This window comes from Vigna radiata, chromosome 3 (genome assembly GCF_000741045.1).
Source record: "Vigna radiata var. radiata cultivar VC1973A chromosome 3, Vradiata_ver6, whole genome shotgun sequence".
Classification (NCBI taxonomy): domain Eukaryota; kingdom Viridiplantae; phylum Streptophyta; class Magnoliopsida; order Fabales; family Fabaceae; genus Vigna; species Vigna radiata.
Genome location: NC_028353.1, coordinates 6,589,415 through 6,607,231, shown reverse-complemented (window position 1 = coordinate 6,607,231; position 17,817 = coordinate 6,589,415). Strand labels below are relative to the sequence as shown.

Genomic DNA, 17,817 nt, shown 5'->3' with positions numbered 1-17,817 from the left:
ATTTTTTCACTTCTAACCAAACTACACATATTTAATATGGATGAAATTATATCTGGTCTATGTGTTGGCTATTAGTAAACTTGAAAGAAAAAACTTTAAGTTATTTTTAAACTGTGTGATGTTATCAAGATCACATTAATAAATTTTTATTTGTAATATATGAAATACAACTCTCAAGAGCTTTGGTGCATAGTGTGATCATTTTTACTAAATACATTTTATTTCACACTCATCAAACAAAAGATCTATTTTTATTACTTAATGAAAGTATTTCATTAAACAGTTTAGAAAATTTCATGAAGTATGTATTGGGTTACTCAATTTTTTTTCTTCAATATTTATCAATTTTAACAATATTACTAGCCATAATAGTTCGAAACCCACGACTCGAATATAACAATTTTCTGAAGAATTTTTCTATTTGTAACCTACAATTGGAATATACTATTAGGATACTTTTGTTTTTATTGTTTATACACGTTTCTGCATCAGTTTTTCTTTTGAATTATTTTAGTTAATTTATCATTAATTTTAGGAGTCTGTTATCTTATTTAGAACATGGGCTTTTTTATGGTTTGTCGGTCTAGAGTTTATTAATAATTCTTTTATGTATAAGTATCTTTCCTTTAACTCTTGCATTTTTTTTCTAGCTATTTAACATGCACATCACAGAAGATATTTTTGTATTAGGTCAGCTTGTAATTGTTTTCAATTCAAACAATTAACACATTTCTAATAATACACCCCACTAGTATTTGTAAATACTTTTTCTTTCACTATTACAAAGAAGGAATACAGTAGCACATATTGTTTTTACATTGAGTTTCAATTTTACAATCAAAACATATTAAAAAAATGATAAGTTTTTTTTTTTACTTCAGTTATAAATATAAACAAAAAAATCAACATTTTGTTTCAATAATAAAAACAACACTAAATCATATATTTGTTCTTTAACCTCGATTACGGATAGGATTAAGGTCATATATTCTTTATGATTTAAAAAAAATTAATTTGAAGAGTCTTTAACTTCGTTTTGAGTTTGCTTCAGCTATAGGAATAATAGAAGTTTATTGTAAATTAAAGGAGAACTTGAAGGGTATTAGCTTCCATTATGACCTAAACTAAAAGAGAGTATCATTTTTGTTTCAATTTTGACTATAATCGAAGTCTAATATACATCTTAAAATCCGAGAAGAACCTTCATTTACAAAGATCAATTACGCTCATTCTATTGATTATCTTGGTCATCTCTCACAAAAAAATTCAAACACTCACTTTTCTCCTCAATGTGATTGACTCTTCTCTCTTTTTTTCTCTCGTACTCAGTTACTTGTTTTCCTAGATTATTACTCTGTTTAAACTTTCTTATGCGTCTGTTTTTGTAAATCAACTTTGTTTTGTAAATCAACTTTGTTTAATCTGCTTTCGGAAGTAAACTACTCCAGCTGGAAGCATATATCCTAACATTCCCTCTCTATGTAAGTTTTGGTAGATTAATTGTTTTGGTCAGGGAAATGAGTTTCTTAAGGTATATACTTTTAGAGTTATGGGCATTTTGATAAGATATGTGCCGTGACAAAGTAACTTTTTTTCTCAAAGAAAACCAGCCTTTCTCTTCCCGCAAAAGGACAGCAACTCATGTATCTCGTTTAAAAAAATCTATGCTGCACGACACAGCTGTTCTTTCTGGTCCTATAAATATCACTCTTCGAAGTCATTTTATTCCTAAGTTTCAAAATCTTTGCCTTACATCATTTCATAGCTGGTGTTTTCTTCCCAACTTTCTCCTAAAACTTGTATCACTCCGCACATTTGTGGCAAAGTTTTCATGGATATTGAGTCAACAATGGAAGCAAACAAAGAAGAGTTTTTTGTCTATTGGAAGAACTGCCTCAAGGCTTTGTCTAGGAACATCAAGTTTATGGTTATCAACTTCATAAAGAGCATAACAAAGATTGGAAAAGATGATCCCAGACGAGTATTTCACTCGTTAAAAGTTGCATTCGCTCTTACCTTGGTTTCCTTGTTTTACTACTCGAGGCCTCTTTACGATGGTTTCGGAGACGCTGGAATGTGGGCTGTTCTGACAGTAGTGGTTGTATTTGAATTCAGTGTAGGTGAGTGCAGACATCATATAATAATGCATAAATACACTCCTATATATTTCTCACTGTTATATAATTAATGGTCAAAACCTGAAAACTGTCAAAGATCAATGCATTAACATATGATATGTTTGGTTTCTAATTAAGCAGGTGCAACTCTCTACAAAAGTTTAAATAGAGGATGTGCTACATTATTAGCTGGTGCTTTAGGAGTTGGAGGGCAACACTTAGCTTCTGCTTGTGGAGAAAGAGAAAAACCTATTGTCCTTGGGATCCTAGTCTTCATTCTAGGTATATATTATATAAGTAAAATATTAACACAAAAAATAGCTTCATCATGGATTTAAGACTATCATTTGCTTCTTTTTGTGTTTTTCCAGCCGCGGGAGCTACTTTTTTCAGATTTTTTCCAAAGATCAAGGCAAGATATGATTATGGATTGGTGATATTTATTTTGACCTTCTGTTTAGTTGCTGTCTCGGGATATCGAGTGGAAGAACTCTTTGAACTTGCTCATCAGAGACTTTCAACAATTTTAATAGGGGTAACAGCTTGCATGGTCATCTCCATTTTCATTTGTCCAGTATGGGCAGGTGAAGACCTTCACAAGTTGGTAGCTTCCAACATAGAAAAGTTGTCAAATTACCTACAAGGTATCTATATTCGAGTCACCATATAAATTATGTTTCTTTTTATTTTTGTGTTTCATGTGTTAATATATGAAGCTCTTACTATTTTTCAGGATTTGAAGTGGAATATTTTCATTGCTCAGAGGATAAAGAAAAATGTGAGAAGTCAATTCTTGAAGGATACAAAACTGTTCTCAATTCCAAAGCAAGTGAGGAGTCCTTGGTGAGTTTGGTTTGTTTTTCTTCTAAGATATTATTCAACCTTTTTATTTGATAGATTGATCAAATATTAACGTTATATATCATGTGTAGGCAAATTTGGCAAGGTGGGAACCGGGACATGGTGGTTTTCGTCTTCGACATCCTTGGACACAGTACTTGAAGATTGGAGTACTTACTCGGGAATGCGCTTACAAGATTGAAACCCTTAACAACTACCTTAACCCGAAAATCCCTGTAAGACATCATTCTCTACTTGAAAAAATATAAATATTATTTGAAAGAAATTAACAGTAATATACACTGGTGAGATACTCCATAGAAAACCATTTTAGCTTTATAAGCTTGAAGCTCATATAAACTCATTTTTGTGACAGCAGACATCTTTGGAATTCAAATGTAAAATTCAAGAACCATGCACAAAGATGATTTCAGAATCAAACAAAGCGTTAAACGTTATATTTTCATCAATCAAAACAATGACACATCCATCAGCTGCAAAAAGCCACATCGAGAATGCAAAAACTGCAGTTGAAGAGCTCAAATTTACCCTTGAAACTGTTTCTTTGGAAGGAGCTGAACTCCTATCCATAATTCCAGTTGTCACAGTAGTTTCAATACTCAAAGAAATCACCAAGTCAGTGGAAAAAATATACGAGTCTGTTTCCGAACTTTCTCACTTAGCCTACTTCAAGAGTGTTGCAGAACCCAATGTGTCACCAGAGAAGTCACACCTTCTTCATCGAGGTATCATAAAACCTGTTGTGGATATTGAAAACACAATCGACCACGTTACAATCACGATCCCAGAAATAACTACAGATTCACCAGAAAAAGAAAAGACAGCAACAAAACCCTGCGAACGTATGTAAATAATTGTCACTTACTTGAGGCTAGTAATTGTCATTGCTCAACTTTTTATTCTTTTGTTGGGTTAACTAGTCTCCCATGTAATTTTACTCATGTAGTGTTGAGTAGTTAAATTAAGGTGAGATGATTTTTCGTATTCTTACCTTAATTTCATTACTTTACGTTTTCTTTTCTGTTCTACTGACAGGTTGTGTTAGCTGTCATTTGATTTACTTAATTAGCTGCAGAAAAGTAAATGGTAAACTAGCTATGTTCTCAGCCACATTTGGTGCTTTTCCTCTTCTCTCTGAGTGTATATATATATATATATATATATATATATATATATATATATATATATATATATATATATATATATATATATATATATATATATATATATATATATATGTCTTGTATTCTACTTTTTGTTAATATTTATGGTAAGCCACACAAATTGTTAGTGAAGTTTGAAACAAAATATACATGGCTACTATTGTGCCTAGCTACGTTAAAGTGGAACTCTTAAAAGCGAATTGTTGGATGGCCAGTAAGCATAGAGCCTTGACGATTTCATGACAAATAAAGATTACTTTAATTGAAAATCCAAGTATTAACATTTTATCAAAATAAAAAGGAAAAAATTAAGGCAAAAATGATCATCTGTGAAAGATATGGAGTTTAGCACCCAAAAGGACAGGGTACGAATTGTTCAAAGTATTTTATTTGTGAGATTATAGTTGAGTTTATTATTTTAAATTATAACATTAAATATAAATTAATTTTAAATTATATTGAAATTTATAAAACTTATAAATTTTATCTACATTTTAAAAACATTAAAAGCATAAAATGAATTGATAGAGATGTTACTTTATCATATTTTTGACACTTATTGATAATTATAATTATTAGGTTAAGAAAAGTAAATATGGTGAGAATAAAAATTATTTATTTTAAAATGGTTCATTGAATTTTATTTTATTTTAGAACTACCATGCTATTAATTGTAGGATTAGTAGGTGATTTGTGGTCATTATTTGCTGGACTTATGATCTATTAACTTTAGAGTATTGAAGTAGTTTTTCTCATTCTTATGATGTTGCAGTAATAGATGTACCAAAACATAAACATTTTGTTATATTATATGAATTAGATTGATACTTGATATTTACTTATCACTTTTTGTTTAGTTTTACTTGAATAATCATATTTCTTTTAAGAAAATTAAACGCACTAAATACTTCAGGATTACAAAATTTAAGAAAAACTTATTTTTCAAAATTTTAATCCAACCCCTAGCAAATGTGGAAACTCAAGCCAACTTATTCCAAAATTCTTTTATTAGATTAAATGACGAGTTTCCGTAATTTAATTTTTTTTTTTTATCAATAAGTTTGCATAATTCGTATCAACCCAATTCCCCAACATCCCTGATGAATAATAATTTCAAGTTTTAAGATACATCTGAGAGGTTATTCACAGTATATCCCTTATTGATATTTCTTAATAATGTGTTTTTTGTACGAATCCATTGTTAATTAATCTGCTTTTCACAGGATTCCTTAAGCAAATATAATGTTTTCCTTACATAGGGCACAAAAAGGAACATGCAGCCAAAGCATTCGAAACTAAGCTCTTACTATTTCAAAACTAAAGTTCCTGCATATACCTTTGAAACCACTACTCACATGAAACTCTTTCAAAACATCTTAAGATATATATATATATATATAACAAAAAGTCTCCTAAATTTATATTAGAAATCTCACTTTTATATAAAAGATAAAATTAATTTACAATATATATTTAAATACAATCTCACTTTATGTTTGATGTTATTGTATCTCCTTCTTCACAGCCTATGAAAATACCCATCACATTATGCCATGCGTGCAGTCCTCAGTTTTTTCCTTTTTTCAATTTCTTCTTCAAAGGATGATTAAAATAACACTACAGTCGGTACAGAGAGTTTGAGTAATTTACGTGAGATATTAGATTCAATCGTTGATATTCTTGATTTCTAGGGTTTTGTTTTTATATTTGAACATAACGTGAAACCAACACTAAACTTTGCTGCTTAAAGATAGCAGTGTAAATATTTCCACCCTTTCATCTGCAAGACGTACGGGGAGATAGATATTAAATACAATATACAGTGAAGAGAAAGAGAAAGAGAATTTTGGAAAACATGGTATACACAATTGCGTTGTATCAATCCCAATAAAGGGAATTAGAAATAGAATAAAATGCAGTTCATATAATAATGCTAATTAGTAAAAGGTAAACTGAGCTAAACATGCATTGAATTCTTATATTTGACTGCTTAGAAAGTGCATAATAAGACAAAGGTGAAAAAACAAAAAAACTGTGGTAGAGTTACCTCTGTGTTCTGTCTTCCAATAACTCTTACAAGCAGAAGGTGGGTATTATAATAATTCAACACTTGAAGCCATATCTAGAAAGCTGCACATCTGATACTGAATCACTTGGATCTTAAAAAATAATGTGGGCAAATGTTACTATAATTAGATGCATGAATTTATCACAAGTATATTCATCAAAGATGCTCGACTTGACTTCATCGTAAACTATTCACTATACATAAAAAAGACGTTTTTAGTTTCCTAGAAAATCCAAAATCATGAGCGAGCTTCTTACTATAATTTACAAAAAGCAGTTCTCGAATTTCATTTCAAGAATTTAAGGTTTGTTCCTAAACAACTGACGTACTTAGACCACAGTGAAGTTTCCACTTGTATAAAATTGTTATCTAAATATATAAAAGCTCAAGGTTATATGATAGGTGTGATTTAAAGATCACGTCTTGTAAACCATTGATTATTTAGGTAATATGCATAAGAGTTACACCTTAATTATTGACCCTTTGCTTTCGATTCTATTCTAGATGGCTTGATTACCTTAATTCTACAAACGTCATAGGACTCAGTAAGTAAGCTCTCTTAAGAACAAATTTAGTGACGATCGACTGCATTTGTGTTAATCATTTGCCTTCAGCACCAGATGCAACTATTCTGTCACAAGAAACAGGTTTTAAGTTTAAGAAAAATGCATCTAATATTTGTAACAAATGTGTGTTATTGATCGGATACTGTAAAGATTGTAACAAATATGTGTTATTGATATTGAAGAGTAATCAGCGTACAAATATACATGACCAGCATACAATAATTAAGATAAATAGAATATATCAATTATTTAAGACAGAATCAATTATACAAAAACTAAAAAAAAGTAAATTATAATCAAATATATTATTTCTTATCTCATAACATTAAGCTTAGTCTGTTATTTTGTATAAACTTTTAGAAGATCCCATATTAATTTGTTTCCTGGTAGTAAAAGTAGTGCATGCATTTTGACACAGTCGCACGCATGAGATACCCAATGGTACAGAATAGCAGAGATGAGTATGGGCTAAATCAGATTAATCCCAATCAGAAACTGGAAGATTCCACGTACCTTATTACCAAAGTCTGAGGGTTAAGAGATTTGGTCAATGGGAATCACATGCTATGTAAAGTTGCACTATGAAATGGAACGCTTATTAACTGAAAGTGCATTGCACGCTATATATGTAAAGCTGGCCTCTTTTGCATCTGCAAAAACGACTGTTTTTTGGGGTATACTCAGGTTTATAAATAAAAGATGTCAACTTGACATTCCAACCCAATATAATATATGTTGCTGGTCAAAAGAAAAAAGATTGGTGCTAAGATCAAATATATAGATAAATAAATAAACTGTGAAAAACGAATGGTAAAAAAGTATAGAACAGAAGAGGAAATTACATAAAATAGTGTAACATTCACCTAGATTTAATTACTTGGTTCAAGGTTCAAACTCGGCTTAAAATTATCTATCTTTTATATTTTGTTATTTCAAAAGATTATTACTTTTGTAAAGTAAGGATTTTACCGGTGGTCACATATAGAAAAATAAAATAATTATTTTCTCCTTTTAATATTCATTTTTAGCAAATCAAATATCTGTGATCACTCTTCTTTGCTTCATTTGTTAATTTCATAACTGTTATTAATAGTATCATAATTATAAAAAAATCTTTATTATCACGATGATAGCAATACCACTCTATCACGTCAAAATTTTTTATAACAACCCTTACTATAATTACCATCATCATTATGTAGTCTTATTATTTGTTATATTACCATCATCTTTATTTCTAATATATTATTTTGTTACACATATCATAATATGGTTGTTTCCCTTTTATCCTATTATGCCGTCTACTCTTATGTTTTATCTTATTCTGTTAAATCATTAACTTCAAATAAGTATAGTTAACTTTAAGGTTACTATAAACAAATTAACCCACTTCATTAATTTACTAATTTACAGTGAATTATAAATCACTTCTGACCTATGAATTTTATAAGGCTGCCAAGTCAACTCAATTATTTGACAGAAACGATTATGAGAAAATTTTCATATCCTAAAGTCAAAGTAAAATATGTTGAAAATTTACAGAGAACACGAATTCAAATTTAATAAAAATCACCAAAATGTAACTCTTCTTAACCCTCGGAATTAGATTAGATTATATATGTTTCATAATTTTCTTCATCAAAACTTTTTCAAAAATAAAGCAAAAATGAAATAAATTTTGTTTTATAGGGTGGAGTCATGTTTCTCTCAAAAAAATTACTTTCGCAATTGTACAGCCTAAAATTCAAAAATATTTTCCAATGTAAAGCCAAAAGTAACTTCTAGAAATTGAAAAGAGTTAAAAAAAAGCTTTTGAATTGCATAATTCATAAGTCATGTGACTTCCAAATTACACAATCCAAAAAAGGAAAGTTGGAATTTCTTTTATATAGGGGCGGAGAAATATATATATATATATATATATATATATATATATATATATATATATATATATATATATATATATATATATATATATATATATATATAAGTTACCATGATTTTTTAGACTGGAGAGGCCCAAGGGGATTTGCTTTGGATGGTTCCTACGCAAGCCCCTAATCGAGTCTAGTTATTTGGAGTAGCAATTCTTGCTGCACCCCTCAAATTTCAACTGCATCCATCAAATATGTGAAATATCAAAATTAATACTATTGGTTTTTTAATCTAAACTTAATTTTTTTTATCCTTTTCTTCTTTTTCCTCGCTAGACAGTGCAGATGTGTGTGAGTTCTCCATTCAACCCACCCTCAAATTGTTCTATACCCTCAAATCAACATCCATGAAATTCTCTCCCAACAAAACACAAATTAAAGGAAAACAGTAAGAGATGCCCAAAAGGAGTTGCAGATGTACAGAGATTGGAATTGCAGATGCAGAGAGATCGAAATAGGAGATGTAGAGAAAAATAGGTAGCACAGAGACACTTCCAGAATGACCTTTCCGGAGATTCGTGCTTTCAGATCTCTTATTTCGGAGTCCACGCCACGTCTATTTTGGAACCATTATCCCGGAACACATTTTCAACATCATCGGAATTCATTTTCCGGGAGAGTTATGTATGTTCTAACTCAACTACTTCTGGAATGATTTTTGCAGAATGATACTATACTCTTCCAGAAACACGAATTCGGAAAATCATTTCTCACCTCCCACACCTATACCGGATAACATCTTCTGGAAGTGTATTCCTTACCTCCTACAGCTTGTCTGGCTTTTGCAAATCACCACCACCTCCACCCCACTAAAGCTTCCCAGAAAACCTCACACAAAAACACTCCAAACCAATTCAACATTGTCTCACAACTTTCAAATAAACAACCAAGGATAAAAATGGAATTCCAAAGTTATGGACTGCATGTAGAAATTAATAGGGTTCAGCAAGCAATTGCCTTTAAAGTTTATTCATCCTTACAGAAATGGGTGACAACACTTTCTTCCCCTTTTTGAACTGATTTCTTTCCTGATTAAGATCACAGTAGCAATGCCCTCTATTCTTTAATTTCCCTCTCCTTCCCACTAACCAAAATGTCTGATGTTTCCGTGTGGAGAGTGAATACCCTAAGGAAGTCCTTCAAGTTACCACAACTGAACAATTTATTCCACGTAAACCGATGCAAATTTATTACAGCTTATTCTCCACTAGTTACGTGGGAGAACGTTCTACTTTTTGTCGTGCAACTTTACATTAGCTTTCTATTAGTGTTTTGGTAAATTATTAAACTACATCACTTACAAAAAACAAAAAGAACTACAAAATTTAAAGAATTGAAAACCTAGAATGCTAGTACCTAAGACAAATCACAGTAACTCAGCAGAAACTAAAATTCAAACCACTAAACGATCCCCAGCCATCCATAAGTTTTTCTACCTACAAGCATGAGACGATAGTTTTCACAGTACTGCTCGTTATGATCTGGTATGACAAGTTTCCCTTCGCCACCTGTTCAAAAACTAGTCAATCCATTCACCAGCCATAGATGGGATTTTCTACCTGCGGCGGCAAAAGATGAAGGTCTTTACAGTGCTGTTTATCGTAGTCACGTGTCCCAGGTATTGCTCCTGTGCATAATCTCAGGAATTCATTCCCGGTGAGACAATAGTGAGCAAATGCTAAGCCTCCATCTACTATTTCCGTCAGATTAGGCATTGAAACTGACTTGGGAACGAGCTTTCCTTTATCTAGGCTTGATTTTTCACCATTATTTTCCTTATTCAGGATGCTATCAAGCTCAGAATATTCCATAAATCTTTGAGTAGCGGCCTCCCAAGAAAGTTGATATCTTTGCTCAGGTGTTAGAGGATACGGCTCGTTTTCTAATGCTTCTTTTACTTTTGCCACAAAGTCTTCGGACGTCCTGTACGTCAAACAGTTGGGAAATGACCTGAAGAACTCGTTTGACGGATGATCTGCACAAACTACAAATTTTCCCATGGCAAGTGCCTCAGCTGTAGCAGTGCATAGCACATCGCTAATGCTAGGATTTATAAAAACTTTGTACCTACAAGAAGGATAAATTGTGTCAAAACAGGAACAAATTTTATAAAAAACAAGTGTCAGATTGTCAGGGTATGTAAAGCATGAGATAGAATCACATGTAGGTGAATGTGCAGCATGCATGTATAAAAGACAGCTTTGGATATTGCATTTTCTGAACACAATCAATTGATTCAATTCACCTTAAGAAGGTAAGGGAGTAAAACATTGCACAGTTTCACGTTGTAATACATGCGTAACTTCAAAATTTATTTTCACCATTTCATTTAGGTGTATTTCACGACAAATTGGGGATTTTTGTTGTGAATATATTTCACTATAAACTTTGGAGCTCAGTTTTCAGACGGTTCCTACCCGTGAAGAGAATCGTCTGCATGATCTCTTCCTTTTTGAAAGCTGAGATTCAAATCTAACTTCCTAGCTGCACTCTGAACTTCATTAGCATCCTCTCCATTTCCAAACACATCCAACTTGAAGCCATCAAGGTCAGCCTTATGCTTTGCTAATAAATCTATCAACTCCTTATATCCCTTTGCCCACACCATCTTTCCCAAGAAATACGCCCCTTTTGTAAAGGATTTCTGCCCAAGCTCCCTCTCTGCAGCAATTTTTTCTCCAATTTCCAAGAACTTTGGATTCACACCATGAACATTGCAAATTACAGACTTGGGTAAATTCTGAGTAGCAGCTGAAAGACGAAGAACCTGAGTATATAAACAAAATATTTAGCACCTTTTCTCTTGATTAATTCTTTTATGGTTAGAAATCCTTTTATCAACAAAAACACCAAAACCATCTAATAATCTCCTCAGTTAGGTAGTGCTGGCCTAGACTTTTTTAATTTCTCTTCTCCTTAAAGGAAAAGTCAGGTCAAACACAATTTTATAAAAAGCTTTAAAAAAGGTCAAACACAATTTTATAAAAAGCTTTAAAAAATTAACTTTTCCAGAATAAAGGAGTTTCTACTTTTAGAGAGAAGGAAAGCCCAAGAAAAATACTAGAATGATAAATTACATACCTTGTGGCAGTATGCTCTTGTAACCCAGTTGTTTATGTGTTTCACAAAGAATGCCTGGAGCGCTCCATTTTTCTCCCTCTTGATATATTCCAAGTAATTTGTGTGAACAATACCAACAACATGGTTGAATTTGTCAGTCCAACGTTTGCCATGATGATACCAATTTAAATGTTCCGGCTCTTCCAGGATAGCAATGTCAGCATCCTTGGATGGTATAAATTGAGAAGTATCTCCAGCAGGTATTATACTCCGTCTTTCCTTTGAAAACTACACGTGAGAATGAAGAAATGTAAAAATTGACATAAGTGATATGAAACATAAAGGAAGAATTCTCCCGAAAACTTACCTTCCCAGGATAAAAAGAAATTTTGAAGTCTGCCTTAAAACCAATCCTTTCTTCAAGCCAGCTACGTATGTAAACTTCCTGTTCTTCTGGTGAAGTAAAAGTAAGACTGCTGGGATAAACAAGCTCTTGATCTGATTTAGAAAGCCATGGAACCAACAGAGTGACTTTCTGCTTTGCAGATTGTGATAAATATGCAGCTCGAAATAGGGGGTTTACAGCTGTTCCTGTCATCCAAGGAAGACTAGCAGTTGTGACTATTGCAACATGTCTTTCACTATCAGACGGATCATGCTTAGCATGGTCTGTCCAGAATCCACCTTCGTGACGGTGTCCTGTGCTCTGAAGGACGCTTGCTATTCGTAAGTCCAATTCATCATTTATGTTTCCATTCCCAACAATAGAAGACTCTTCCCCAGACAGGGATTGCAATAGAAGATGGTTTCTGCGTTTGCTATACAAACTTTCAACTATCTTGTCACATACGTCTGCGATGAAACCACATTTAAAAAGTCATCAACAATGAATGGCAGATAAAGTGCACCGTAAACCCATAAACTACAATAATAAGGAACAAAATCAATAATTAATAATGAGAAATTTTTTATGAGATTTTCCTACTTGATGTAATCAAATCATACCTATTTCCCTATTTAATGTAATCAAATCATCTCTTTAACATGTATAACTAATCTCTTCCACTTAATTAACCAACTAGTCCAACAAAAGACGTAATGGACCAAATGAATAACAGCTGATTTTATTCAACACTCACTATATTTCCTATCAATTGATGTGTTTTTGATAAATTAAAAAGTGAATAACTAGAATGAGTATTTTGAAAATCTAAAATTGGATTAGAAGTATACCTCATGTCAATCATGCTAATAAAAATCTCATTAGTGAATGTTTCAACTCCCTTCAATTATATTAAAAATTAGTGTAAAATACAATAACAAATGAAAATATCTTAAATCTTGATCACAAATTTGTTGCATCTTGAATTTTATTATTTTCAGTGAATGATAAAGTTGACAACTAAGCAATTGACAATCAGAGTGATTACAATTTTATTATTTTCAACAAGAAATTATTTGATGGTTTGGGAAACAATTTTTCATGTTTTGAACAATAATCTTCATCTAATAATTATCTGCATGACGCCCACATAGTTGCATGAAATATATGACGAGTTAATCACACTGTTAAATAACAAAGGGATGAGACAGCTAACAAATACATCAGAAGTCGACACCTGCTTACCAATCACAACAAGAATAATGCAGTAGAATAGCATAGCAAGGTAAATTCCAAAAAGTAGAAAAAGGACATGGGGAATTATTGTAGCTGGAAAGCATTACATCGGTTTGTTTCATTTACCTACTTTACCAGATACATGGAACAGAATGCTTATACCAACCATTCATTGTCTAAGATTTCAGGAAAGGAGAAACCAACTAGATGATTTATAAACACAAGAAAGTAGAAACAAAAAAGCCAATTTACATTGCAAGCGAAAATGTTTATACCAAAGTTTACTGGTGAAGAAAAAACAGAACATAAACTTCCAGATAAGATGTATAAAGTGGAAATCCCAATAATTGGGCATAACTATGTACCTCTTTTCACTCCAAGATGGTCCAAAAATGGCCCAGACTGTTTTACAAAGTAGGCAAGAAGTTCGGGTACATCCAATGGTGGCACTTCCTATGAAAGATGAATGAAAATGTTAACCATAGTTTATGATTCAAATCAAGACCACAAGTCCAGAGCAGACAAGAATCAGAACTCGGGAATTTGAACACATCCATAGCATAGATGTCAGTGTCATGCTTAAGTGACTTAGCCCATATTTCTTTAGTATCATATATCCAATCTTCTCCTAACTGATTGCCCTAATGTCTAAATTAAACATTAATGTTACTTTGAAATTGGAATATAAAAACAATGTCTATGCCAACTAACTCAGAAATATTTTTTCACATCCAGCTAAAAAAAATCAATATAGTGGAACTTCCAGCCCAGAGGCGCAACCTAAGGATCCATGGACTGGTGTTTGATCGTATTCAACAATATATATGCACAGTGATCCATTGAAAGTTAGATTACAACCTTTAAACGACCAGTCTCATACAATTTCTTGTTAACTTACGCAAAAGTACAAAATATTTGTCCAGACATATTCATATAAACAAAAAAATCAAAACATACAACGCACAAACCTTTGACTCCTCAGGTTCCTTGCACATTGATTTCTGCAAGAAAGTCAATAAATGAACACGTAAGCTCTCATAACAAAAGCACTTCACAAAAATTTGCTCATTTGCCCAAAAAGTACAAGCCAGCAATCACAACAGCGATTAAAAAACAAAAACTCGCGAATCCTCATAAAGAACAGTTAACGGTAGAAACCACATACATGAGCCGAGTACATGATTCACTAAAAATAAACAAATAAACCTGTCAACATACATCTCAACCAACAAATGGCTTGACATCAATACTGTTGCACTCGTGCCCGAAATATGGCTCATACAATAATCATTTCAAATTCCTTCTTAATTTCGTTCAGTGAATCATTAAAGTTATTAAAACATCCAGTAGTAACAGAAACCCAACACAAATCAATCATCAGTTCAGAAGGTAATTTTTAAACTGTCGAACAAAAAGAGTTTTTAACAAGTAATAACGAATAATCTTCCTCCAAGTTCTAATTGTAACATCAATAAACCATCTGCACAGATAATTTTCATTAACAAATACAGTGGTATAGCCAAGCAGGCTCTTCCTCCAAAGAAACAATGACTTAAAGTTAGCCACAACCAGAGACCCTACCCAAAACACACAGAACCCTACAATTAACAAGAAACCAAGTAAATTAGTAAAAGAGGAAGAAGCACAGACCAAGCCAGACTTGACTTTCTCCAAGAATTCACTGTTCTTGAAAGCCTCAAAAGAAGAACCGCGCTTCTCAAACTCCTTGAGCCTGATCTTCAGTGCACGAATCGGCTCCCAGTCCTTCGATTCACCCTCGCCTTCGTTTTTCCACTCCTCCCAGAAACTCAACCTCCTTCCCCTCTTCTCGAAATCCACAATCCCATCTTCCTCCGCCGACACAATAGCCTTCTTTATCGCGGAAAGGTCGATTCGAATCCGCGACCTCGGGCTCCATTTCTCCAGAACCCTCTTGCTGAAATCGGGTGAGGAGTAGGCGCGTCGAATCTCCGACAGCTTCGGGCGTAGACTCTTGACGAACTCGATCTCCCTCGGCGGCGGAGAGCGCATGGCCGGAACCGAGAACGGCGGCGTTGCGGAATTGAAGAAGTTCTCGAGCTCGCGGTCGAATGACGTCGCTAGGTCTTTGAACGAGTTCGCTCGGTCACGCATGAGTTGGATATCAGCGTCCGCTGAGTCTCGAACCTCGCGCCAGCCCTTCGACAGGAAGGAGAAGGCGTTCGATGAGGTCGGAGTTTGCGGATGCGTCGCCATGGCTCAACTCCGACACCAGTGCGTTGTTTCTAAAGAGTGTATGCAACGCGGAAGAATAACGAATTGTGTTTCCTTTCGTAAGAGCCACAAACGAAGATGGAGGGAGGGAGCAACCAAGTTTTAACGGTCAAGATTTTCGGAGAGTTCCCAAATTTTCTCGAAGCTTGGTCTTGCCACGTAGGATGCACAATGGATTGCATATAGTGTCGTGGAAGGATCACGTGCTGTGCTGATGTGTCAAAACATGGTTGGCCCACGTCCTCGTCTCTTGATTATGGAATGTGGATTCGAGGAGAATATTCGAGCCGCCTAAAAAAAATATCCTTGTTAAATACTAAATCAAAACAATACTACCATGCAAAATCAGATATATTTTATTGTTTTAGAAACCCCAGTGTGCTTAAAAGTACTAGTATAAAACAAATAAAAGAAAAAAAAAAGTTATTTTTTTTCTCTTTAATTAAATAGTAAAATTAAAAAAATAAGATTTTAGCCTGATTTCTGTTATCTCTCTTAGTCTTCCAAAGAATACAGATGGCATTTGTATCCCATACTTCTCTTTCTCTCCTCTCTCCCATAAGTTCCTCCAAACAAACAAACAAGAATGATAGCAGCAACTTAGCGAACCTGAGTTCTTATAATTATGGCTCTAAGACAGTTTTATTCAAATTGATTCAGTGAAGTAGGGTAAAGATATGAGTATACAAGTTGTGATAAATTAAAATTTATTATTTATTTACTTTATTATATCAATGAAAATCTCGAGATAAATGTATTGAAAATTTAACAAATCAATTTTTCAATTGAATTAGATATAAAGTTTTCTTTTTAAATGTTGATTAAGAAAATAAAGATTAAATAGTAATTATTTAAATTAAAAAAATTGTAATAGAATGTAGTGTGAAAAGGTTTTGACAGATTCAAACATTAATAATTAGTGTTGGAATGTAAATGCAATTGGGTTAAGGGATGATAATGAGTACAAAGAAGTGATGGTGTTTATGACAAGCAGTTGACACCAACAGCAACGGTGTGGAAGGATGCAAAAAAGAACGATCGAAGAAGAAGAGTCTTTGTTTTTCGGTGAGCAAACAGCTAATCACCGATTGAACTAAGATGGGGACCAAGGACAAAATTTGTGTGCCAGTGCTTGGATACTTCACGGTAGTTAGTAGTAAACTTCGTTTTCTGACAAGTATATTAGTTTGAGTCCATTGTAGGTTATTCCAGCCCATACCCATATATAGTCATAGCCATTATATGATGACTTTATTTACATCACACATCATGTGTGTGGTTTGGATGCTCCGACCATCTGGTTGTTGTGTGGGATATTAGGAATGCGAACCCACTATGTTTTGTCCCATTGTGTTTCTTATTTTTTTCATTTGCCGCACCTTCGATCACGCCACACGCGGCTCACCATTATAGTCCTTCCTTTTCTTTTCCTAAATCCTACGTAGTAATGTCCTTCAGATACTCATATTCAATAGGAAATCGTTTCCTTATGAAAATTAGATATATGCATGGACTGACTCTGCGGTTCGAATAGTGATTTGGAGTTGCTCAACGGAAGCCCATTCAAATACGTGTCTGGCACAGCTACGTTTTTGGCCCAATATTTGGGACTATTCCGGGCTTTCTTCAAGTTTTTTTCCTACATTTTCAAATTTCACAATCATTTCAATTTTATCCTTTCAATATATATATTTATAATATAAAATAAATTAGATAAACACTAAGTTTATCAAACATATACTAATGGAGTTCTATATTTACTAATTATCCTTAAGTTATTCTCTAACCATGTGTTTTCTTCTTTCAACACTGATATCTTTTTCATTTTATTTTATTTTTGTTCATCTAATCTCATTCGTCTTCACTCAAGTACTTATTATATTCTTTTTGTTGGTTATAATTTTGATTCACCTTCGTTTTAAATTTTACATTTCTTTTTATTATATTCTGTATTATCATATTTGAAATTCAATTTAGAAAAATTACCAAATTTCAAAATTTAATTGAAAATCTTACTAACTTTTGAAATTTGGTAAAAAAAAGTGGTACTTTCTAACTAGATTTTGAAATTCAATGAAGATTTTTTCTTAATTCTAAAATTCAATAAAATTTTCTCTTGGATTTCAAAATTCAGTATTGATTTTAATTTTAATTTTAATTTTTAAAATTTTTTTCTT

At 32.8% G+C, this 17,817-nt stretch overlaps 2 protein-coding genes across 3 annotated transcripts; one reads left to right on the top strand and one right to left on the bottom strand.

Moving 5' to 3' along the window:
* The first annotated feature begins 1,784 nt into the window (after positions 1-1,784).
* LOC106756943 (aluminum-activated malate transporter 8-like) lies at positions 1,785-4,068 on the top strand. 2 transcript variants are annotated; one of them, XM_014639539.2, is made up of 6 exons: positions 1,785-2,120; positions 2,259-2,399; positions 2,489-2,761; positions 2,851-2,960; positions 3,050-3,193; positions 3,337-4,068. In XM_014639539.2, the coding sequence occupies exons 1-6, from the start codon at positions 1,832-1,834 to the stop codon at positions 3,826-3,828; spliced, it is 1,449 nt and encodes a 482-aa protein (XP_014495025.1). In that variant the 5' UTR covers positions 1,785-1,831; the 3' UTR covers positions 3,829-4,068. The 2 variants fall into 2 exon arrangements, with proteins under 2 accessions (XP_014495025.1, XP_022634701.1); XM_022778980.1 differs by having other exon boundaries at positions 3,334-4,068.
* A 5,582-nt stretch (positions 4,069-9,650) lies between these two features.
* Positions 9,651-15,724, bottom strand: LOC106757670 (digalactosyldiacylglycerol synthase 1, chloroplastic). The gene is made up of 7 exons (XM_014640407.2): positions 15,038-15,724; positions 14,356-14,388; positions 13,753-13,840; positions 12,137-12,621; positions 11,791-12,057; positions 11,127-11,476; positions 9,651-10,776 (listed from the first exon to the last, which is right to left on the bottom strand). Exons 1-7 carry the CDS (start codon positions 15,620-15,622, stop codon positions 10,242-10,244), a joined length of 2,343 nt encoding a protein of 780 aa, XP_014495893.1. The 5' UTR covers positions 15,623-15,724; the 3' UTR covers positions 9,651-10,241.
* Between the last annotated feature and the right edge of the window lie 2,093 nt (positions 15,725-17,817).